The sequence below is a fragment of the Talpa europaea genome, assembly GCF_964194135.1.
Source record: "Talpa europaea genome assembly, chromosome: 14".
NCBI lineage: Eukaryota > Metazoa > Chordata > Mammalia > Eulipotyphla > Talpidae > Talpa > Talpa europaea.
This window is the reverse complement of record NC_140082.1, coordinates 12,041,134-12,066,220: the sequence shown is the minus strand read 5'-3', so window position 1 is coordinate 12,066,220 and position 25,087 is coordinate 12,041,134. Positions and strand designations below refer to the sequence as shown.

General features: G+C 53.5%; 1 protein-coding gene across 4 annotated transcripts; it reads right to left on the bottom strand.

The window, feature by feature from the left end:
* Window positions 1-271: 271 nt before the first annotated feature.
* CABP1 (calcium binding protein 1) lies at window positions 272-24,783 on the bottom strand (the record flags this gene model as incomplete). Of its 4 annotated transcripts, none has more annotated exons than XM_084253463.1 (7): window positions 272-693; window positions 4,528-4,675; window positions 4,900-5,009; window positions 5,963-6,106; window positions 6,340-6,370; window positions 9,473-9,652; window positions 24,139-24,783. In XM_084253463.1, 7 exons carry the CDS (start codon window positions 24,781-24,783, stop codon window positions 668-670), a joined length of 1,284 nt encoding a protein of 427 aa, XP_084109589.1. In that variant the 3' UTR covers window positions 272-667. The 4 variants fall into 4 exon arrangements, with proteins under 4 accessions (XP_084109589.1, XP_084109591.1, XP_084109590.1 ...); XM_084253465.1 differs by lacking the exon at window positions 24,139-24,783 and adding an exon at window positions 15,098-15,142; XM_084253464.1 differs by lacking the exon at window positions 9,473-9,652.
* Between the last annotated feature and the right edge of the window lie 304 nt (window positions 24,784-25,087).

Genomic DNA, 25,087 nt, shown 5'->3' with positions numbered 1-25,087 from the left:
ACTTTCTTATCGATTTTATTTGGGACAGCCATATGGCCAGTTAAATTGTGTCTCCTTTCAGTTAGAGCTACCGAGTTCTGGCTTCTTCGATGAGAGTAGAAGCAGCTGAGTCTGTAATGGGCATTCAATAAAAGCATGTTGAATGCAGGGGTATCCAGCCAGTTCTGGGTGTGTGGCTGGTACTCAGGAAATGTGTCATCTACCCAGGCCCGAGAAACAAAGACCCCCACTGCCGCCTTTCCCTTGGAAATATTTTTATTGGTTCCGAGACAACAGGGCTGAGGTGAGCTGGGGCGGGCAGAGAGCTAAGGAGGGTGAGGCTTTGCCCCAGGGCACACATGCTGTGTGGGGTCTGCTGGCGGGCTCCCTGGCCCACCCAGCCAGCGGTGGCTGGGTCCATGGCACTTGGCGCCTGGCATGATCTTTGCTGGCTTGGCACGGCGGCCTCCTCATCGGCGGGCGCCCCCCTTTCCAGTTGCAGGAGTTGTAAGTCTTTCACAGTGCGGAGGGGTAGGGGTCCGGGGTGGGCACCTCCCCGGGGTGCAGGCAGGCCCCATCCGCCAGTACATCCTGGGCTCTCGGCGTCTCCGGCAGGGGTGAGGTGAGCCCGGGCTCCTCTTCTCCCCGCCTATGGGAGCTTGGCAGTCCTGGAGGGGCCCTCTCGGCCTCAGCGGGACATCATTCGGACAAACTCTGGGAGGGGCAGAGGTGAGGGAAAAGCAGCAGTCAGGGTCCAGCTCAGGACACTGCTCCAAATCACCCTGAGTTATGCGTCCCCTCTCTACAGCCATGGCCCGAGACTAGAAGGCTGTCCCCACCTCTGATCAGGCCCTGCAGTCCATCCTCTGTGTAGCAGTTAGCACCAGCTTCCTCAACGGTGTATCTGACCCTCTCAAAGCTCCCACAGCTCCCCTCTAGAAAATGCCCAATATCCAAACTTGGCCTCCCGCCCCCCACCCTCCTGCCAGGCCAGCCCCAGCTGACAGCTCCAGCCTCATCTTTCACCTCTCACCTGCCATCTCTGCTCCAGCTACACACAGCCCCTTTCCTGGTCAGGTGCCTCCCTCTCTCTGACTCTCCTTTCCTCCCCACTCCTTCTCTCACACCTCTCAGGTTTTCTGAAACCTGTCTTCTCTGTCTTATTTTTCTCAACTAGACCATTTTTTAGAGCACTTTTTACAGCAAAAGTGAGCAGAAAGCAGAATCCTCATATACCCCCCAACACAAACAGCCTCCCCCTCCATCAACATCCCCCTCCGAGCAGGACATTTGTTATAATCAGTGACCCTCCACTGACGCATCATCGCCCAGAAACAGCTACGTCAGGGCCCCTGAGGTGGTGTCCATTCTGTGGGCCTGAACAAATGGACAGTGACGTGTACACACGTCATGCTGACGCAATGCATGCCTTCACTGCCCTAACAACCCTCTGTGCCCTGCCTACTCAGCCCTCCCTCCCCCAGCTCCTGGTAACCACTGATTTTATTACTATCGCCATAGTGTTATTATCCAGAACATAGCCTTGTCAGACTGGCTTCTTTGCCCAGGGATACGCATTTCAGCTTTCTCCATGTCTTTTCGTGGCTTGACAGCTCATTTCTTTTTACTGCTGAATATTATCCCACCGTCTGGGTGACCGCTGTTTACTTCTTCACCTACAGAAGGGCATTTCTGTGGTTTCCAAGTTTTGGCAATTAGGAACCCGACTGCCGTAAATATCCTTGTGCAGGCTTCTCTGCGGAGGTAAGTTTTCTGCTCGTTTGGGCAAATACTCCTTCCTTCATTTCCGCCTGGTGGCTCCTAGTCTTATCTCAGACCTCTACTTATAGATAAGCTCCTCCTGAGCCTTCCTCCCCCGCCCTCCACTCCCCCACCCCCCCCCCACGCCGCTGGACACAGGCGTCCCCTCTACATCCACACCCCACTGTTCCCCAACACAGTACAGACAACACAGGTGGCTCCTGGGTTCTCCTTGCTGGGCTCCTCCAGGGAGGCGTCAGGTCTCAGCACACAGTGGGTCTACAACACAGGCTGATAGAATGAATCGAGCATGCCCAGCTTTCAGGGGATGGCTATCGCCTGCAGGAGACACTACTTGGACCCAGGGTCCCTGAGGTTTCCAGCCCGGTGCACCGGCAAAGCCGTCCCTCCATCTCACCACACTCTTCTCCCCCTCAAAGGCCAAAGACTCCCCAGGAAGAGCCTCCCCATCTTTGTGTCCAGATACACTCATAGTCTGCCCCATATATATTTTGTCTTTCTGCTCAGAATGCACGTTCCTAGGCGCAGAGTCAGTGTTTTCTGTATTTTCCGTTTCCCACAGAGTTGTGAACAGCCTTTCTACAGTGTTATGGATGTGATGGTTGGGGCTCAAGCCTGGTTTTATGACCCAGCTCTGCTCTTAAGAATTAGGCAATCTGGGGCCTCCCTGCTGGTGCAAGGGGCTAAGTCTCAGCACTATGAAGCTATCCACAGCCACTGCAGCATGAGTTCAATGCCCGGCCAGGGAGCAACCCACATGGCACAACAGACCTCTCCTGACTCACCCGCTGCTCCCCTCAGCAGTGTATTTCGTCAGTCTGCCTGTTCTGTTCCCCACTCTGTCTTTGGTGAATCCTCTCACCCCCTGCACCTCTGGCCTGTACCCCAGTTCTTGTATGTATAAATAAATCTTTTTTAAAAAAAGACTTAGGCAATCTCCACCAAGTTATATTACTTCTCTGAGCCTTGGTTTCCTTATTTGTAATGTCATGTGAGAATCAAGTGAGAAATATAGGTGATGTTACTTAGCACAGTGACTGGCACATTGTAAGTATAGAATAATAAATGGTAACCATTATGACTATTAATGACTACTTTAAAATTTTACTGAGGGCCTCCCTGGTGGCGCAGGTGGTTGAGAGCAGCACTGTGAAGCTGTCCACAGCCTCTGCAGTGCCGGTTCGATCCCTGCTGGCCTCGGAGCAACCCACATGGTGAGCGGACCTCTCCTGTCTCGCCCACTGCTCCCCTCAGCAGTGTATTTCATCAGTCTGCCTGTTCTGTTCCCCACTCCGTCTCTGGTGAATCCTCTCACCCTCCCACGCATCTGGCCTTTACCCCGGCTGTTGCATAAATAAAAAAATAAATCTTTTTTAAAAATAAATAAAAAATAAAATTTTACTGAATATTAGCTATATGCCAGGTACTCAGTTATGTGGGAAATGTAGACAAAAAGAGACTGTGGTTCTTCTCAAAAACATCAGTTGGGAGGAGAGACAACTATAGTTAGTAGTTAAGGGACAGTGAAGAATGATGGAGGGGTGTTATGAAAGCACTCCGCAAAAGAGGAAGTTCAGGGTGGAGACTCAGACAAGAAGTTTTGGAGGATGTGGCCCCACTGCTGGGTCTTGAAGGATAGAATTTAACCCAGAAGAAAAAAAAAAAAAAAGAATTTAACCCAGAAGAGAATAAAAGATATCTGAGAAAAAAACCAGCACATTCAGAGGAGGGCCTAGCAGGCTCATGGAACATAAGCCTTTTGGTGTGGCTTTAAGGCAGAGCGTGAGTGAAGGGCGGTCAGGAGTGGTGACTGGGAGGGCGAGCTGTGGTGGAATCTTAGGATGCCTCAGTGTCAAGTTGAGGAACGTGGTGTTCAGAGCTTCCTCTCACGGGTGGATGCATGAGGAGGTAGGCAGACAGATGGGCAGGGATGGATGGAGGCAAATGGACACATGGATGAATGGATGGATGGATGGATGGGCAGATGGACATAGAAGGAAACATGATTGCACAGAGATGGAGAGGTCAGCGGAAGCATGTGTAGAAGTATGGGTAGGTAGAGGCATGTAAATATTTAAAACAGACGCATGGATAGCTGGGGAGATGCACACGGATGTATAGATAAGTGCATGGATAAAGAGTTGTATGAATGGTTATTTAGGTAATGGGCAGATGAAGAGATGGATAGATGAACAGAGGGAAAGACAGATGGACAGATGCACGCACGGCTGGATGGATGGATGAGTGTTGGCAGCCTGCTGCCCTGGAGGGAGCTGGGGTTCTCTGAGCGCCCCAGTTTACTGCACCCAGAATTCCAAGACGTTAGAAGTTCTACAAACAGAACTTCCCAGAATTGGCTCCTGTTCTCTGGCTTGTGCGCATGCTCCCTACTAGCCAGAAAAACTTGTTCCAGCAGTAACTTATTCATCTGTATAAGAATAAACACAATTGCGTGCTATTTTCTTGTTCTTTGTTCATATCTTGAATAAAAGCTTGGGCTGGGAGAGTGAAAGGCAGAGCTGCTCTCAATGGCTCTCCCCAGCCTCCCCCTGCTGCAAATTCATTTAGACTCTGAGTCTGCATTCACAGCTGAGAACGTCATGGGCTGCCTGCCCGCGTCAGATGAGTGCAGGGATAAGGGAGGATTAGAGGAGCATGTGGATGGAGGGACAGGAGCGTGGAAGGCAGGGGAGAGGAAAGTTGGGATGGATTGATAGTTGCAGGATGGATACACAGCTGCAGAGCTCCATGGGCGGCCCCACCTACCTTCAAAATCCACTCTTCCATCCCCATTGAGGTCCACATCTCGGATAATTTCCTCTATGTCTCGGTGTCCCACCTGATGACCCAGGAGTTTCCTCATGGCCTCTCGCAACTCACTGGTGCTTATCTCCCCATCACCATTGGTATCAAACTAGGGAGCAGGAAGGAGGGAGAGGCAGCTACAACATGGAGACTGTCAGGTATAGGCCCCAAGGTCGAGGCCCTTCTCCAGAGTCATTGCCCCCTTCCCCAGAGGCTCTTCTTTCTAAGCTCCTTCCCCTGGTCTGGGATCCAGAGCTCAGGTTTCTTTTCAAGTAAGCACCCTGGGATTGGTATCTAGACAGGGCCCCTGCCTGCCCACTGTCCCTCACTCACCTCTCGGAATGCATCTCGCAGTTCCTTTACTCCAATCATATCTGCCGTCTCAGCCAGGAGTTTGGGACCCATTAACTCCACAAAGTCATCAAAATCCACATGGCCACCCACTGGGGACAGAGGAGCGGGCTCAGTCATCCATCTAACCATTACCCATCTCCAACTAGGCAACGCAGGGAGCCGCCAACCCCTCCTTGACCCGCTCAGTGCCAGGTGCAGGATTTAACCAAAGGTTGGACCGTGGAAAGGTGGTTGTCACAGAATGGCTCAGGCACGCAGCCAGAGTCCACGTAAGGGAACCAACCCCGGGAGAGGACAGAGGTAGCTATGGAGCAGAGAAAGGAAGAGACAGTCACAGAGACAAGGAATTTCAGAGACACACAGGCAGAAAGGCAGAGAGAGCAGAAGTTCCGGGTGCTGGCCCACCCGCTCCCGCCTTACTCTGGTGCACAGGGAAGCGATGGTTCTCAGAGGGAGGTGAGCTGGAGAACTGACCTGCTCACGACAGCTTTCAGCCAGGGAGTGACAGTCTAGAGGATAAGCCCCCAGCAGAGAGGCAAGAGCTGGAGGGTCACTTGGGGGTGAGCACCTACCCCAACTCCGGAGCTCCCCAGAAGAATTAGATCCCATTGTCCCAGGAGGGGCTGGCAGGTGAGGGCAGCCTTGTTGGCACCTCTCTGCTGTCTCACTTCCTCACTCCCTACCAAAGCTTTCCTCCACCTACCAAGAGAACTACTGGCCCTACATTCCTTCTCGCCGACTTTCTTGTCGGGGCCCAGACTAAGTCAGAGAAAGACACAGGAATCACAGCGTCCCTCCCTCTGTTCGCCTCTTACTGTGGGCCAGATGTTGGGCTTTTGCATTATCCCCTCATTTACTTCCTCTTCTTTGCTCCCCTATTACGAGCCCCTTTTACAGGTGAGGAGAGGAGGCAAGTGGGTCGCCACTGGTCACAGAGCTGGGGAGAGCTGGGCCCAGTGGGCGAACCTAGCCCTGTCTGGCTGGCTGCAGAAGATCTCAAGGCCGGGGTGGGGGGAAGGCGGTGCCGGCCAGAGGGACTCACAGTTCATGTTGATCTGCTGGGACAGCTCGATGAGCTCCATCTCGGTGGGCATGTAGCCCATGGTGCGCATGCAGTTGCCCAGGTCCCGACAGTTGATGTAGCCGTCCTTGTCCTTGTCAAATTCTCTGAAGGCCTCCCTGAGCTCTGAGGGCAGAGAACAAAGGTGGGCATGACGGGGGTGGAGCACGCAAGTCTCTGGGAGCAAAGGCAGCCCAAGGCCCCAGCGCTGCCCAGAACTGTGCACTCCTCTGGCACAGTGTCCTGCCCCGGGCCCCATCCCCAGGAGGCCGAGTAGCTCTGCCCTCCTTCCAACCAGACAGCAGTGTCCCTTCTGGGACCGTTGAGAGACCCTTTTCCCTTACGGGACCAGATCTTACCTTCAATCTCCTCTGGCCGCAGTGATCTGTCCTAAAACAAGAAAACAAGTTCTATTAGCAGATGCAGAGGGCCCGGGGGTCACAAATGCCTACCCACTGGTGCCTACCAGTCAGGAAGGGACAGGGCTGCAGCAGGGGCATGCCGGACTATGTCCTCGAGAAACAAAGACGTGACCTTCACGTCTCCCACCGACATGGGAGATGCCTAGGAACCCAAGAGCCCCATGCAGGTTGGGCACAGAAACTCTGCATCCCCAGCCCCTTATTCCAGACACAAGACTGCCAGGGGGCAGAGCTGGCCAGGGGAAAAAAACCTGTAAATAAAGCAGGGTCAGCAGATCACATAGGAGAGAAGAGAACCCCTCAATGAAACCAGGACAAGTAGGGGACAAGGAGGAGCTGGGGGGAGAGAGCACCAGGCCAAGGCAGGCAACCCAAGAGGAGAAAGAGGATGAGGAGTCGAGAGTATCCAGGCAGAATTAGGGCTGTGCCCTGTCACCCTGTAACTGGCCTGCCTATAGGGCAAAGCACAGGACCGTAGGGGCCACCCATGCCTCTGGTGGCTGCCAGGGTCCAAAGGATAAGTCTCCAGCCTCAAGCAGCTCCCAGGTCCCCTTGGAGAGCCAAGGAAGCCCTGGGTCTAGGTATGAGAACAGATGGCAGAGGTCTCCAAAGAGCAGGCCCAGAGAGCATGGGGCAGACGCCGGGTGGTAAGACTCCCCAGGATGTCGGGACAGAGAGGCATGGAACAGATCTGGGCGCCCAGCTGATCCTGCTTAGTAGGCAGCAGAGCTGGCCCACGGAGCTCATCCTCCCCCAAATGTTGCAGCTTTCTGCCTTTGGGCAGGGAGAACAAAGGCAGGGGGTGCCAACCTGAGAAAGCGCACCCCAGGTGTGGGCGCCACCTACCACGTACACAGACATGCGGGCTGGCAGCAGCGAACGTGAGCACCCCGCTGTGCATATAGGCTGCTCTCACCATGGGCCGGTGGGCACGGCAGCTGCTGCCCATCCACGCTACCCTGGCCCCAGGGCAGAGGGCACGGGGGAATCTGAGCATCAGCCTGAAAGGGATTATTGAGCAACATCCTGTCCGACAACCAGGCGCACAGGACACCTGGCACTCGGAAGTGGCTACACGTGGCAGGGCAGGGCTGAGCGTGTGCGTGAGCTTGGAGTGGGCAGGTCACCAGCCAGCAGGCGTGCCGGCAGCATTTCTAGCGGAGTCACTGAAGGCAGGGACTCTGATGACGGTACTCACTTCTACTTTAAAAGCCTGTCACGATGATCAGAGAAAGCATTGTCACGCCTGTTCCTGGCCAGACTGGGAACTTGGGTGACCAAAAGGGATGTTTTTTGCAATACCCAGTCCCCAGTCAGTGCAAGGAGTGTGCAGAGTACACTCACCAGGACAAGTGATATAGCTATAGCAAGTCCTTGCCCAGCGTCAGGTCTCAAGCAAGCAGCTTCCCACTTTGCCAGGACCCAGCTTCACAGGTCTGGACAGGAATGAGATGCTGCTGAGTCCCACTGCAACCCCCCCTCCCTCTTTCTTATATACCGGAACCAGGTTGCAGGAAAGCCAGGACCCCTTGCACAGCATGGCCCGAGTTGGTCTGGCTGAGCCCTGGTGGCTTCCAGTAGAGGAGGGACCCCCATTATATAGTAGTGAGAACCAACTCTTGGGGTGTCAGCCAGGAATGGAGCACACACACACTCTCCTCTTATGGCAGGGTGTCCAGGGAGAAGAGTTTGGCCTTTAGAATCAGAGACTAGAGCACCAAGCCCAGCTCTGCTACTTCCTGGCTCTGGGACCACGGGTGAGCACTTCCGCTCCAGGAGCTGCATCTCCTCAACTGTAAAATGGGTTCATGGCAGGACGCACATAAGAGGGCCTTTGAGAGCAACCTGTGAGACAACATTTATAAATTGTTCGGCGTGTGGCATTGGATAAATGGAACCTACTGGCACTTGCCTCTGTAACGCTGTCATTATTACCCTCCTCACTGTGTCTGCTCAGATACCTACAGGGAACTCCCCAACACAGCCACAGATGGTTTTTAAAATTCAAAGGGCCTCCTGGTAGCACAATGGGCTAAGCACCACACTATGAAGCAATCTGCAGCTTCTGCAGCATGAGTTCAATACCCGGCCAGCCAGAGAGAAACCCACATGGTGAAGCAGACCTCTCCTGTCTCACCTGCTTATATGCATACATAAATAAATCTAAAAAAAAAAATAAAATTCAAACTAAATAAAATTAACAATCCACCTCATCAATGACCCTAGACACATTTCAAGTGCTGCAGAGCCACATGTTGCTAGTGACTTCTGTATTGGACGGCACATAGAATGTTTCCAACATGGTCGAGAGCTCTACCAGACAATGCTGCATATTAAGTGCTATTGTTAAAGAATGCAAGGTGGGGGCCTCCCCTGGTGGTGCAGCTGGTTGAGCGCCGCGCTGTGAAGCCATCTGCAGCCTCTACTGCGCCGGTTCGATCCCGGCCGGCCAGCGAGGGTCCCACATGGCACGGCAGACCTCTCCTGTCTCACCTGCTGCTCCCCTCAGCAGTGTATTTCATCAGTCTGCCTGTTCTGTTCTCCACTCTGTCTCTGGTGAATCCTCTCACCCTCCCGTGCGTCTGGCCTGTACCCCAGTTCTTGTATAAGTAAATAAGTAAATAAAATAAAAAAAAAAAAAGAATTCAGGGGGCCCTTGAGTTTCCTGAGATCAAATCCTCTGTCACCCACTAGCTGTCATCTTGAGCATGTTGCCTCTCCAGCTCAATTTCCCCATCTGTAAAATGGGGATGATAATAGTACCTACCTCTTGGAGTCTCTCTGAGGTTTAAATGAGATGATCCACCAAAGCACTTAACACAGTGCCTGGCGCATAGTAATAACTCAAAAATAAAAATAAGGCAGAATGAGGTCATCTGCTATTATTATTTCTTGCTGATGGATGTGGACTCACCAGTACTTTGCAGCCAGGAGGGGGAAACTGTGGGGAATTAGATTCACAAGTTGAGGGTTTGAGGTATACGTATAGGGAGTCAGAGCTGTTGTTTAGAGTCCTCTTCTTCCCGGCACCGCCTCATGCCCTGCGAAGCCACAGGGGCAACTTACGTACAGGCTGCCTGTTCTCAGCAAAGCCCTTGCGCAGGAAAATGCAGGCAGGGCCCAGCAGGTTGTGCATGACGGCGCAGTTCTGGGCCAGCATCAGGAGTGGTCCAGGGAGATCACCGCTGTCCGCCAGCCCCTCCTCGCTCATCTGCACCACTGTGTAGCTGGCCTTCTCCTCCGGGCACATCTTCAGCCGGCACCAGCAAATGCAAAAGAGAGGCAGGGCGTCACCTCCCTGTCCAGCTGCACGCTCCTGGTCCCAGCCTGGCTCCCGGTCCCAGAAGGAACTCTCCTCGAGAGAAGATCCTTGAGAGTCAAACAGCAGGGTTCAGGGAGCCCTCAGGATGCACAGGGCCAGCAACAGTTTGGTCCAACAGATGAGGTCTCCAGTACTTGACTGAAATGGATACTCCAGGTAGAGCTGGGGTAATACCCCTGTGAGGCACATGTGCACATACACCCCCCCCACATACATGTGCGTAGGGTCATACCCCTGTGTGTACATGCAAAAACTCAGAAAGAGAAGCAGGAGAAACAGGCAGAGGGAAGCTTCTGTTTGGACAGAGACTAATGGGGGACCTCCCTGGTGGCCTAAGGGTTAAGTCTCAGTGCTATCAGTGCTACAGCCTGAGTTCAATCCCAACTAACCCACATATGGCACAGCAGACCACTCCTGTCTTGCCCGCTGCTTCCCTTAGCAGTGTTTTGCAGTAAATCTGTTTGTTCCCCACTCTGTCTGGTGAATCTTCTCACCCTCGCCCCCGCACCTCTTGACTATACCCCAGTTCTTCTACACAATAAAACAATAAGAGAATACTTCAAAAGAAATTAACAGAATATATCCTTTCCCAAGATGTTCCCAACATCCCAGTGCAATCCCCAGGTTGATGCAAGCTCCCAGCTCCCCACACCAGCTTCTGCACTGACTTCTAACCCTACCTGCTCTGGATCCCCAGTGGGGGTAGTGAGGACAGTGGGAGCTGGCAACCCGGAGCAGGCTCGGCTAGTCTGCTACCCTGGAGGTTGCAAGCACAAAGACCTTGGCTGACCTAAATGAAGCAGGCAGGACTAAGAGGTGGACACCAGGGCAAAATGGATGTAACATGTCCCTTCTGAGGGGGAAGCATTACTTAACTCCAGCCGATGTTGCTGGACCTTTGGATTTAAAGGTGGGAGAAACAAAGCACACTGATGGGTCAGAATCCCCCCAGTTTGTGATTTCAAGACTAGCTGTTCTCTGCTACCAGCAATCCTCCTTCTCTCTCCCGCCCTCTCTGGCTCCCTGCCTAGCCAGCAGGGCCTCCAGAGGCTGAGACAGGGGCCCTCTCTACTTGCCGAATATAGCTGTGCTCCCAGGCCCTGGCCAACCCATCCTCCTCCCTGACGATTCCCATGCAGCTATAAAAAGTCAGCACGGCCCACAGATCGTCCCCTTAGGACAAGAGCAGCATCCAGACACAACATTCTATTCCACCCTGGCCTCCCCAGATGCCCAGGGCCCCCCAGAATCCAGGTCAAAGCACTCTGTCTTCAGCCCGGAGCTGGGAGGCCTGCTCTCACAGTGGGGATTTGGAGCTGAACCTTCCCTGGGAGACAGAGCAGCTGAACATTTGAGGAGTCTTTGCCTGTGAACTCCAGAACTGCATACTCTACCCTTCCACCCTGCAGAATTCCACTATCTTCAGCTTCCTCCAGCTCCAAGAAGGCCTCGCCCAGAGGAAGACCCAAAGCCCTAGGGGGCAGCCTGTTTTCCCAGGCTGAAAGGCAGAACAACCCACCCCTCCTCTCCTGTCTTCTCACGCATCTTATCCCCAAAGCCCCACACTGTGGGGTACAGATATAGATGCTCTGCCAACTCCCTGAGCCTCTTCCAGGCCTACAGAGGAGCAGTATTCTGGTTCCTCAAAGCGGAAGCAGCCTCTCAGACCCAAGGTGAAAGGCCTCCGTCCAAAGCCCAAGTTTGGTTAAGTGCAATAGGGTCAGTCTTAGGTCATTTGGAAACTTGAAGGAGGCAAGAGGACCAAGTGCTCGTTCTGGTTTGAGGCCCCAAAGAGGTTCATAGTCTCTGTCACACTCACACAGGCTTCTGGGACCTGGGTTAGAACGAGGGCAGAATCAGAGAGACCATTCTGACTGGGAGGGGTCTCAGGGGAAGCGGGGGGGGGGGTGGGGGGTGGGGGGTGTGGGGGAGGGGGGGCGGGGGGGGAGGTGGCTAGGCAGTGGCTTGACTTTAGGAAGTAGTGCCAGGAGATGTTTGCAGAGGCTCAGCCTTTTCGTTTCTAGCTGATTCTCACATGCTTGGTGCAGAGTGAGCACAACCCAGGCAGAAGAGGCAGCAGGCAGCACAGACCCAGGGAGATAGTTCAGTATGCTGCCTTTAAACTCAAACAAACAGTTTTGCAGACAGATTCTGGCTCTGCCACTTGCTTGCTGTGTGACCTTGGGCAGGTCACTGTACCTCTCTGTACTCTAGTTTCCTTCTCTGTTTGGGAATAATCATGGCAACTCACAAGACTCTTGTGAGAAATATGTGAACAATTGCATAGGGGCCTTGAGGGTGGTATGAGCCCCATACATGGAGTTGCCATGGCAATGACAATGATGATGAAAACCATGATGTCAGTGATGGTAATGGTGATGCAGCTTAAAAGATGCCGGTGCCAGAGGCATTTCCTACTGGCTCCAGGGTAAGTGGGAGAATATTTGCCAATCAGGAAAGAAGTGAGAAGGATGGAGAAGAGTTTTCTCCCACAAAGAACATACCAGTGGTGGCAGGGGAATTTCCACTGCATCTTGATGATAACACTGCCTGGCACCAAGTTGCCCTGGGAGGCTGCTGTTCTCCAGCCCATGATAGCACCTGACAGCCTGGTCCTGCCGTGTTCAGAGCCACCTCTCAGCATTCCCAGTTCCCTGGCTACCACTCAGAAGCCAAGTGGGCACCAGCCCACAGGTTGACAATGTCTCCTGGCACCAAGGGACGTCTCCTGAGTGTGGCACAGCAACAGGAGGGGCCAGCATGCCTCATGACCTAACAGCTCTCTAGCAACACAAGCTGGCCAAAAGCACGAAGGTCAAAGCTCCTTCTCACTGAAGGTATTTAAGGAGAAGCTGAACTCGTGAGGTGGGGATGACCAACTGCAATGAATGGGAAGTCGGACTAGCTGAGTGGTGAGGTCAGATGCAGGAATCTATGACCAACATTTCGGACAGCAGGAAAATGAGAGAGGCGGCTTATTACAGAGGCAAAAATAAAAATAAAACACCAGCTCTAGATTCACACACACAGGGTTCCAATTCCAGTTCTGCTTCTAGTTGGGACCTTAGGAAAGTTCTTATCTCTGAGCCCAGCTCCTTTCTCTAGAAAATAATGCAGAGAACTACTTGGTGGAAAAAGGGCAAGTGAGATAAACAGATATTGGTTATGTTGTAGATTTTCTGGGAAAAAAAACTATCATTGTTATCACTATAAAAAGTATGACATTGGCCCTCACTAGTGGTGCAGGGGTTAAAGTCTTAGCACTATCAAGCTATAGCAAGCCACTGTGGCATAAGTTCGATCCCCGGCCAGGGAGCTGACCCACATGGCACGGCAGACCTCTGATATCTCACCTGCTGCTCCCCTCAGCAGTGTTTTTCAGCAGATCTGCCTGTTCTATGACCTACTCTGTCTCTGGTGAATATTCTCACCCCCTGCACCTCTGGCCTACACCCCAGTTCTTATATGCATAAAAAAAAATAAAAAGTATGACATTGGATGGAATAAAACTTATGATCTTCTTACCTTCCTCTACAGACCCAAAACCTCTCCTATTTTCCTTTTTTCCTTTACCCCCCTTCTCAGAAAACCCAGAGTGGAAAAATGATGATTATGATAACATTGTGATGACAATAATGCAAGCTAACATTTATTGAGTTATATATTCCAGGCAGGTGCATAACACTATTTTATTCTTGTTTTCCCCATAGGCCATAAATATCAGTATTCACTTGATGGACAAGGAAATTGAGGCCCAGAGAGGTCAAGTAACTTGCCCAAGGTCACACAGCTCAAGAAGTCTGACTCTCACTCAGCCAGGAAAGGAAGATGGGTTGGGTGGGACAAAAGGACCATTCTTACTCTTAAATTCCCCTCTTCAAGCTCTGGATACAACCCAGGGGAAGGGCTTTTGTCTTCTGTTTCTTTAGATTAATTCAGATCCATTTCTACTCTGCAACAGTGTGGGGGCCAACTCTGATGCAAAAGACTCCCCTAAGGGCCTCCCTGGTGGCGCAAGGGGTTAAGCACCACACTATGAGGCAATCTGCAGCATGAGTTCGATCCCCGGCCAGCTAGGGAGAAACCCACATGGTGCAGCAAACCTCTCCTGACTCGCCCACTGCTCCCCTCAGCAGTGTACTTAGGTCAGTCTGTCCGTTCTGCTCCCTACTCTGTCTCTGGTGGATCCTCTCACCCCCTGCATCTCTGGCCTGTACCCCAGCTCTTGTGTGCATAAATAAATCTTTAAAAAAAAAGACTCCCCTAAGAAGATGACAGATGATGGTGGGGGGCACACTGAACAGCCAACCCCAGAAGAACCAAGGAACTGTGGAGATTAAAAGGAATTTGATGTGAGCTGCTTAGCTTTGGCTGCCTGACAAACAGAAAAGCCTAAAATGTCCTAAACTGGGAGGTTGTTAAATTGGCCGAGGAAGTAGAGTGGGGCAGAGCATAGATGTGTCATCAGGTAGCCCAAGACCTGGTGAGTCACTTCACCTGAGTGGCAGGGAATCAAGTCCCTTGTTTGGAAAATGAAAATATCTGAACGGAAAACATCCCTGTCACCCTTCCTTCCTTCCTTTAAATGATATTTATGAGTTTCTCTGTGTCGAACCACAGAGGGCTACAGGCAGAGCCCACTTGATGCAAACCCTACAGAGGTGAGTCCAGATTCACATGAAAGATGCTTTGGAAGTCATTGTTTGCTTTCCAAAAGGAATTCCTGTACAAGAATATCCTACATTATAAAAAATAAATCCACTACAGAATGCGACTTACACTCTGTTCAACATCCTATTCCTCAAGGAAACAACCCTGGCTCATCAACCAACCTGGTCTTCATTGACATTCTCTGACCTGACTCAAAAATAATCACAGGTAGAAGGGGATGCCCTGACCGGGCCCTTCCAATGCGCAGGATCTACTTTAAAACCCACAATTCTGAAGACTTAGGGGCCGGCAGAAAGGGTCAGAGACAATTAAAGAGGGTGAGTGAACCCCTGCCCCACTACTGGCCAGGAGTCTTAGCAGCGAGGCCAAAACCCAGCTCAACCCTCCTCTAATCCAGTTCCAAGAGGTCTATCCACTTACACCCTAAGGATCTACCCTTTTCCTTTGATGGCCCAGGAGCTACGTGATTTGCAACTTCTCAAACACAGACCCCAGTGCAGTTCTAAGTCCAACTTCAGCTCCAAGCCTGGGACACAGAAAACTGTGCTCGGGGGGAGAGGTAAGAACAGGGAAACGGCTCGCGACAGAACCCATGGGAAGGGGAGCAAGCTTCAGATGCCCAGCCCTCCCTGCCCGACCTCTGGGAAAGCTGGCAGGATGCCCCAATCCCTCACCCCAGGCTTGAAGACTCCAGAAACATACCTTCCTTGACAGATTTCTCAGTGGAGACTTGACACAGTTGCCCATCCTAAGCTGAGGCAGCCCTTCTCAGGATTCCGGGGTCCATGAAGGAGGCTCCTCAGGGGCTAGGAGATCTTAGGTTGACACCAACCCTAGCCTCCCTCTGCCTGCGCCGCGCCGCTCTTCCTCCAGGACTGATCTGAGGCCTCTCTTATGCGCCTGCTCTCTTACTGTCTGCCTGCTCCTGTTCTCTGATTTTTTTTTTTTTTTGGTTGATTGTGTGTGTGTGTTTGTGTGTGTGGGTTTAACTTTCTGGCCACTTTCTTAAGGAGATGAAGGCAGGATGGGAGAGTGCTGGGCACAGCGAAAATCACCCAGGAAGCTGATGGCAGAGGGCAAGGAGCTGGAGAGGCTGTCTGATCATCTACATCAGATTAGAGCTGAGCCCTCTCTCTCGGGTTCATTCCCCTTCCATCAGGCCCCTCCTCTCCCGCTGCCAAATCTGCTGGGAGATTGCCTGGGGGGGTAAGGGGGGCAGAGTGGCAGCTGCAGCTGGGAATTAGGCCAGCCAACAGACGCAGAAGGGGAAGCAGGCTAGTTTGGGCCCCCAAAGCAGGGTCCCTTGTGTGCACTCACGTGTACACACTCACACGCACACACACACACACACACACACACAGAGGCACACAGGTACCCAGAGACAAGCATCCTAATTGCTCCCTGGCGATTGCAGCTGGATGGAGAGCAGGCAGCTCCAGTCGAGGATCTGGGAGATCTTGTGACATCTCCATCACACCCCATTTTTCACACTTGCTTCCTCACTGAAATGGATCGAGGCCCCCAGGTGGGAAGCACAGCTGAACTGACAGCAGCAAGCAGCCTCTGCTCCCTTTGCTAGGTGCAGCCTCTGAGACCCAAGAGGTGGCCCTGAGGGGGGCATAATGGTGGCAGTGCTGGCACTGAAGGCCGGGGCGAGGGCGGTGAACCGTCTTCTAATCCTCTGGCTGATCCTAAGTGAGAATTTTTCACCCGTTTCCTTGGGGTGCGGAGCAGAGGCCGCTGACAAAGTGATCTTCAAGGTCCCACGACTGGAGCTTTTTAGGCGATTTTGGGCTCATCCTCGGCCTCCAGGTTCCAGTTTTGATGTGAATTCATCTCAAACCTCAAACGTCACTTTTGAGACCTACAGTCCAAGGCAGAAGACCCAGAGAGAAGCGTCCTTGTTTCCCTGCACCAGCTTTCCCCAAAAGGGGGCACCAGAGATAGGTTGGGAAGTCGAACTCCACCGGGTCCCTGACGCAGAGCTGTCGATCCAGAGGGGGTCCTCTCCCAGGCAATTTTTTTGTATAGCTCTGGCTCAGAACTCCTGTTAATAAGATGGCGGGGACACTGCCCAGAAGGTTCCAGACATTTGCTCCTGTTGAAGGAGGCCCCTCCAGAGCTCTTGATGATACTGCTGCGGCTGCTGAGCACGAAATGGTTGGACAGACAAGTTACTTAGCAGCCTTGTTTGGGCCAAACCTCCCAAGGCGGGTACAGAGGAGGGGCATCCCCTGAGGACAGAGGGAGGAGCCTAGAGGCATTGACTCCTAAAGGGCAGGAAATGGGGTGAAGGCTCATGGGAGCTGCAATGAGAAGAGTGAGCAGCCCATATATTGATAAAAGCCTCTTCAAAGACGTGCTCCTTGGAAACAGCATGAAGAAAGCATTTCCAAGGGCTGGCTTTGGCCGCTTCTGACTTCTTCTTCAGTTTCCTAGACTGGAAAAGAGGACTTCTCCTATCTGGCTTCTAAAGCCTTTTTTTTTTTTAAAAGATTTTATTTATTTATTTATACAAGCACTGGGTACAGTCAGAAGCGTGGGAGGGTGAGAGAATTCGCCAGAGCCAGAGCGGGGAGCAGAGCAGGCAGAAGGACCGAAGGACACTGCTGAGGGGAGCAGCGGGCGGCAGGAGAGGTCTGACACCATGCGGGGACCCTCCTCCGGTGGCCGGGGAGCAGCCGGGGATCCAACCGGCGCTGCAGTGGCTGCGGGCAGCTTCGCAACCCAGCGCTCAACCGCTGCGCCACCGGGGAGGCCCTTCTAAAGCATTTGTAGGGAAGTGCCTAGCACATAAAAGATCCTTGTTAAGTAATTACTAAAACAGAAGCAACGGGGCCTCCCTGGTGGCACAAGGGGTTAAATCTCAGTACCATGAAGCTATCCGCATCCACTGCAGCATGAGTTCCATCCCCAGCCAGGGAGGTGGCCCACATGGTGCAGCAGACCTCTCCTGACTCACCCACTGCTCCCCTCAGCAGTGTATTTCAGTCAGTCCACCTGTTCTGCTCCCCAGTCTGTCTCTGGTGAATCCTCTCACCCCACCCCCCACCTCTGGCCTACACCCCAGCTCTTGTATGCATAAATAAAATAAACCTTTAAAATATAAAATAAGGGCCTCCCTGGTGGCACAAGGGGTTAAGACACAACCTATGAAGCTGTCTGCAGCCTCTGAAGCATGAGTTTGATCCCTGGCCAGCCGGGGAGCAACCCACATGACACAGCAGACCTCTCCCGACTCACCTACTGCTCCTCTCGGCAGTGTACTTCGGTCAATCTGCCTGTTCTGTTCCCCACTCTGTCTCTGGTGAATCCTCTCACCCCCACACCTCTGGCCTGTACCCCAGCTCTTGTATGCATAATCTTTAAAAAATAAAATAAAACGAAAGCAAGACGTATCATTTGTCCAATGTTTATGTGCCAGGCACTGTGTATGGCTCTGGGAATGTTGGGGGACAAAATAAACATGATCCTTGCTTTCAGGGAGCTACAGCCTAGCAGGAGGGCAAGAAATTGAAGAGCCATGGATATACTTTTTCAATACATTTCAGGTAAATGCTACAAAAGGGAAGCACAAAAACTCTGAGAATGTGAGATAGACATAGTCTTGGGAAGGGTGGAGATAGAGAAGGCCAGTAGACAAAATCTGCAGACTCCTAGCAGAAAAGCTAGAGCTCACCAGGGACCCAAGAGGGGAGAGAGGTTTGGCTCCAGGTACAAACTCAATTTATATTAACTAGACAGTGGCCCCATGAAAGGGCAGTGTGGTGTAAAACAGAGGTTCTCAGCATGGGCTGCAGATCAGGATGACTGGGAGCTTCCCTAGCGGGAGCTTCTGATTTCTAAATGTTCATGAGCTCCAGACACTGGTGCTTAATACACCAGGTAATTGTAACCTGCAGCCAGTGCTGAGAACCACTGATATAAAGGTTAAGAGCTTGCAATGCAGAGTCAGACTAACTTGGATTCAAATTTTCCTTCGATACATAGCAGCTATATGATCTTAAAGAGCATATTCAGGGCCTCCCCAGTGGCGCAGCAGTTGAGAGCTGGGTTGCGAAGCTGCCCGCAGCATCTGCAGCGCTGGTTCGATCCCCGGCTGCTCCCCGGCCACAGGAGGAGGGTCCCACATGGCGTGCAGACCTCTCCTGCCGCCCGCTGCTCCCCTCAGCAGTGTCCTTCGGTCCTTCTGCCTGCTCTGCTCCCCGCTCTGGCTCTGGTGAATTCTCTCACCCTCCCGCGCTTCTGACTGTACCCAGTGCTTGTATAAATAAATAAATAAATCTAAAAAAAAAAGGGGGGGGAGCATATTCACCTCTCTGAGCCTCGGTTTCTTTCTAAAATGGGTCCTTGTAGGGTAAGGTAAAAGGTATCAGGCTTTTCTGCCCTCCCGCCATCAGGACAGATGATGGATCCCTGCGGTCCTGAATGCATGCCTGATGGCGGGCACCTGGAGCAGGGTGTGGGCCTAGGTAGATGGGATTCACCTGGGCTGAGACTAGGCTTTTAAGGGCGGTGTCACAGGGATGCCAGCAGAAGCTAAGAATGAACGGAAGCCGAAAGAAGAGGAGAAGCAGAGAGAACGCCGGAGAGCCCAGATAGAGTGAGGATTTGCTGGGGGCTAGGAGGACTGCCAGCCTCCCAGCCCCCCAGCAACCCTGCCTGCCATATGCCTGGTGAACCCCAGTGGCAAAAGCCACTGAGGACTCTGACTCCTCCTTTACCCGGTCTGCTGGATTAGAAAACCTGCTCAGTGCCCTGTTCCTATCTGTAGGGTAAGGTAAAAGGTATTAGGCTTTTCTGCCCTCCCGCCATCAGGAAAGATGATGGATCCTCGCGGTCCTGAACGCATGCCTGATGGCGGGCACCTGGAGCAGGGTGTGGGCCTGGGTAGATGGGAATCACCTGGGCTGAGACTGGGCTTTTAAGGGCGGCATCACGGGGACGCCAGCAGAAGCCGAAAGAGAAGCCGAGAACGAACGGAAGAGCAGCAGAAGCCGAGAGAGAAGCAGAGAAGGCCGGAGAGCCCAGATAGAGTGGAGACTTGCTGGGGGCTGGGAGGCCTGCCAGCCTCCCTGCCCCCCAGCACCCCTGCCTGCTGTGTACAGGGTAAATCCCAATAAAAGACCTGCAAAAACCACTGAGGACTTGACTCCTCCTTTACCCGGTCTGCTGGATCCTAGAAAACCTGCTCAGTGGTCATTCCTAACATTACACTATCCCTACAGTCCGCTAACAACACTTACCCCATGGGGCTTCTGCGAGGAGTCCATGAGATCATACATGAGATAGACACATCTAGAAATGCCCCTTTCCCTGTGTGGCATGGTCTGACAGGGCTGCAGTGGCCTCCACTCAGCAGGGCACTCACTCAATCTAACCTGATGACTCCTGCCCCCTGCAGGCCAGCCCTGAGCACAACACCCACTTGTCGACCTTGGAATAGGCTTCTGTCCTTGGAAACAGGAGCCTGGAGACAACAAAATCAGGCCCACGTGGAAAAGGCACGAACTTTGAAGAAATCCCAGGAGGGTGCTGGCACTAGCTTGCACCTTAAGGACATCCGGGAATTTAGGGATTCCTACTCAGAATTTGCTCAAGCTGTTTTGGGCTGGACAGGTGGAGTGGTGGTGGTCCTGAGTGAAGGGAGGAACTGGTGATCTTGAGGGGCAGATGGCTGGACCTTCAGCAGAAATTTTTTCAAAGACGCACTGGTGGAGGCTTCTCTAAGGAGCAAAGCCTACTGCCCCATCCCTATTCATGGCAGCAGCAGCTCCCGGCCTCGGGAAGTTCCACTTTGAGTTCTGGAATGGAATAATAGGATCAAAGGGATAAGAAGGATAAACCCGTTACTGATTATTCCTGATTAGAAGGGAGGTTGGCCTTCAGCCCTGATCAGTTCTGTCGCCAGTATTTGAACTTGGATGACAGCCCACTGCTGAGACACTTGGGGAAAGCTGGGTCGTAACATGAGAGGTGCTTTGTAGAAGCTTCTGACAAATAGGAAACACTCAGAGAACTTCCCAGCAAGCATCATGGTGCGGTTCAGGCAGGCAGTTTGGAGGCACCCAGACCCCAGAACGGTCTTGCCCTTTACTTATTGTGTCACCTTTGGACAAACCCCTTCCCTCCCTTGAGTCTGGTTCCTCATCTCTAAAAAGGGGGCTAAGTCCAAACTTCACAGGTTGCTATGAAGATAATACAATGAAAAGACACTTCATCAAATGTTCAGGGGGCTCCAGACAGAGGTCTTAAGTACCCTTGTTGCATCGCCAAAACGTAGAAGCCAACACAGGTATCCTAGGAGGGTTCTCATCAAACTGACAACTGAAGACAAGTCACTCCTACGCCCTATGGTTGATGTTAACAACAAACTGACCTTTTCTTTCCTCTTCACAGCCCCAGAGGAAATGCAAAGGGTGAGAGCAGAAGGGAGAGATTTGACTGGGTGAGTGTGGGCAATATACTCAGCTCTCATCCTAGGAATACAGGCCTTGATTGTGATTGAGTTTGTTAGCACCCAAACCACCACAGTCTCCCTCTCTCCCCTGGTCTCCCTCGCTCCCTGGTCTAAATTATAGGAACTAAGAAACCTCTGAAGTCCAGGAGCTGGAGATACCACTCATTCACTCATTGACTGAGAAAGGGTCTCAGTCCTGCGATCCTGCTAAGTGTAAAGCAGCTGGGAAGTGGGCCATCCTACTCAGATGAAAAGAGACATCTTTCAAACTTGAAAAGGGGAAAGATGAGATAGTGCATTTTATTCGCATTTGCCTTCTCTACAAGGTGTTTCTTCCCAAGCTTAGGGTAAGGAGCAGAAAAACTGTTCTTAAAATAGTTTCCCAAGATCCAATGCCAAGAGATGGACCAAGGCATGCCTATTCTGAGTTAATATCCGACATCACTTCTCTCTAGGCAGCTGGGTGGCATGTCCTTATCTGGCCTCAAAGAGGAAACTGGGGAAGGTACTTTGTCATTCAGCTCCTTCCTTTAATTGCCTTTCTCACCTGGCTCAGAGGTAGCTTTCATACCCTCATTCAGACAATCACTCTATTAACAATAATAATAATGATGATGATGATGATGATGATGGTGATGATGACAATGACAGAGGCAGTCCCTACCTAGCATCCACTCTGAGCCAGGTTGTTTGACATTCCTAATCTCCTGTAACCCTGTAATAGCTCTGTGAAATAGTTTCTGTCAATTAACTTTCTGGATGAAGCGACTCAGACCAGAGAGGGAAAATAACAGGCCCAAGGTCATGGAAATTGGAATTGACAGAGCTGGAAGGGGAACCTACAGCTCCGTCTCCAAGCCGCCATTCCAGGCCTTAGCATCAAAACCACCTCCTCTCCCTAGAGACAACAAGGATACTCCCTGAGGCCACTGGAAGAGTCCTAACACCTTCCCCCACCCACATAGGAGTCTAGCTTGGTACCTTCAGCAGCACTTTGAACCCGGGCTCTCCCTGACTCTATGGCAAGCGGAAAGAAGGTCTGACACACCCATCAGTAGTTGAGAGACCATAACAACAATAATAGCAATTAACATTGATAGAGTCCTCTGCACGCAAAGAAATAGAGGCTTAGTGAAATGAAACCATTCACTTAAGGCAAATAAATAAACTGGAGAGAAATGAAAAATGTATCTTCCCAGGGCTATATTTTGCCCTAAGCAGAATCTATCTGAAAGTTTCTGTATTCACAACTTCCTCTCCCTTCTCTGGGTCTCAACCCTCTTTCTAAGGACAGAATTCTCCATTCAAAGAGAAAGGGAAGGAAGGACTAAATCCTCTCTGTCACAGGAAACTGAAGACTTAGGCCCAGAAGTCTCAGGCTGGGTTGTGTTTCTGCTGCTGGTGGTATTTGGGCAGAGGCTTGAGGCCTGTCAGCAGGAAGCCCAAACTGACTCTGCTCAGCTTGAAAGAAAAAGTCTGCAGCTCCAGAGAAAAGAGCTTCCAGAGGGAGGTAGTAAATATTTGATGGGGACCTCCAGTTCTTTCTGACTCAGGTGACTCTGGTGACATTTCAGAACACTGGGCTGGAGAATATTCTTCATTTAATGACTGAGAAAGTTGAGAGTAAGAAAAGCAAGTAGCTAAAACGCTCTGAGCTAAGAAAGGGTCCAGGCAGGCAAATTGTGCAAGACTGGAAAAACGGCTTTTTTTCTTACGAGCAAAGTCAGATGGCCAGCAGACTAAATAACCAGAAAGTGAGTGATTCCGGGCCAAGTCTCTGCCCTTCCAAACTGCTAGATTGTAAGCTCCCAAGCAGCCAGAACCTCCGTTACCTGGTTCACTGGTGTCTCTCTGGCACCTAGCAAAACATTTCATAAATGGAGGCATGGGCGTCACCAATTCAAAGGCATTCAGTTTGCAACCCAGACCCATTCCACAGGCCACTCCCACCCTAACACCCAGACACCTCCTCAGCAATTCATAAGCCACTGCGGTGAGGCTCTCCTTAACATGTCACTGCACTGACTCTCGCAGCTCTGGATCTAAACCCTCTACTCGGGAGAACTGCTTCCAACTAACTCGACTAACGAGGGCTCCCCGGAGGAACAAAGTTACACACTGCTGCCCTATCACCCCACCACAGCAGCCCAGTGCAACCTGAATTCATGTGCAGCTGCCTTCATGTCAGACCTCCACTGGCATCAGCCACTGCAGAGTAGTATTTTGAAAAGGACTGTGCAGATCTGAAGCAAAACACACCGGGCCTCCTTGGAATTTGGGTGCAAGACCAGCCAGGAGCTTGAAACAGCTTCTTTATGCTACATCCCAGCCCAGAATCACTCAGGCCTCCCTCTCCCCGACACACCACATGAACACGCTGAGCAGACCTCTGCATTACACGCGCCTTGGCTGCCGCAGAACCGGCTCACTGCTGTGCCAATGAGTTTGACTTAATTATGGACTCAGACTAGAGGAAATCGGACTTCGTTTTGGAGTGCACAGGTTCCTGTCTGCTGAGCCATTCTTTCCAGAAGAATGCTCCCAAAACGTAGGTCTGGACTATGACTACAGGGCATTTTTTTAAGGGCAGATGCCCAGCATCCTGGGGCCCTTGAGAGAAAGGCCTAGAGGAAACATAAGGAGCCCGTGGTGACCCTGAGTCACCAACTGACCTTAGAACACACACCAACTCAGGCTGGGGTCTCTGGGTGTCTTACCTGACAACTGCCATCCTGTGACACCCCTGGAGCCACAGCCTTCTTCAAACACACTAAAGTTCTAGCCTGAGCAGCCACAGCTCTGTACAGCACTTCTTGCCTGTCCAGACACTTCTCTTTTCTCATACTGTTGAGTCTCTAACTTTCCCACGTCTTTGGGGCCGCTGAAGGTCGTGGCTAGGGTCCCTCATCCCCAAACAAATCTGTGAGCTCCCAGAACGCCAAGCAACCCCCAGACTCCAAACTCCCTGCTCTTTCAGGCCCTTCACTGGCGGTTCTGGCCACAAGCCAGGGGGGTGGGAGTCGCGGCACTGCTCGGAGCTCCCCTCCCTGACCCCTGCGGGTCTCCTGGCAGCCCGTGGAGGTCGCGGGCTTCGGGACGGCGCGCCCGGGCGGGTGGAGGGACGCGGGCGGCGCGCCTCCCCGCGGGGCCCGGCGCGTGGACAGCGCCCGGGGTGCTGAATCAGGCGGCGGGCGCGGCGCGCGGGCCGGCTCGGGCTGGGGGGTCGCGGGCGCGCAGCCGCGGCAGGGTCCCGCGCGCTTTTCCCGGGAGGCGCGGCCCTTACCTGGCCGAAGGCGGAGCTGAGCATGGGGCGCAGCTGGCGGAGGAACGGGTCTGTCTCGGACGCGGCGGCCGGAGGGGAGTCCCCGCGCCCCGGGGCTCGCAGCGCGCCCCGGAGCCCGAGCGCCGGGGACAGCCCCCGTTCCTCCCCGTCCCGCCCGCGGGCTGGCGGCCGCGGCGGCGTTGGCGAAGGTCGGGACGCCGCGGCCGGCAGCGCCTCCCGGGGCCTGCAGTGCGCCTGGGGGAGCCCGCGCCGGCTCCCCCGCGCGCCCTCCTCCCGCGGCGCCGGCCGGCACAGGGGCCTCCGCGAACTGGGGTCCCCGGCCGGCGTCGGCGTGCCCGGGCAGGTGCCGGCCAGCCGGCGGCCGGGCAGCCCCGGGTCCCGGGCCGCGCCGTGGCGGGGCACCCGGCTGCCCCCGCTCGCCGCCGCCTTCAGCAGCGACGTCTTGGACTCGCTCTTGGCGATGTGCGAGCTCATCGCGGCGGGGCCCGCGCTCGCATGGCCCGGCGGGGGTGGCGCGGTGCGGCGCGGCGCCGGGCCCCCGGCGGGCAGGGAGCGGGGCGCCCGGCGGGAGCCAACCCCGAGGACGCGCTGGAGGCGGGCGCCGTCCCCCGGCCGCTTAAATGCGGCCCCGTCGCCGCCGCCCATGTGACAGCGCAGCCTCTCCGCCCGGAGCCCCGAGCTCCCCGCGGCCGGCGGTGCGGATCTGGGGGGGCCGCCGGCTGTCCCCGGAGAGCCCACCCCCGGCTCCCCGGCGGGCCAGGTACCGCGCGCCCCGCCCCTCGCCCCGCCCCGCCCCGCGCGCGAGGAGCCCCGCTTCCGGGCGCCCCCGGCGGCGCTGCGGCGCGGCCCCGCCGCACAGGAGGGGCCGGGGAGGGCGCCGGAGACGCCCGGGCCGTGGTCGCGCCCGCGGCGCCCCCTTCTCGCGCCTGGGCGGGAGCGACAGTGGCCC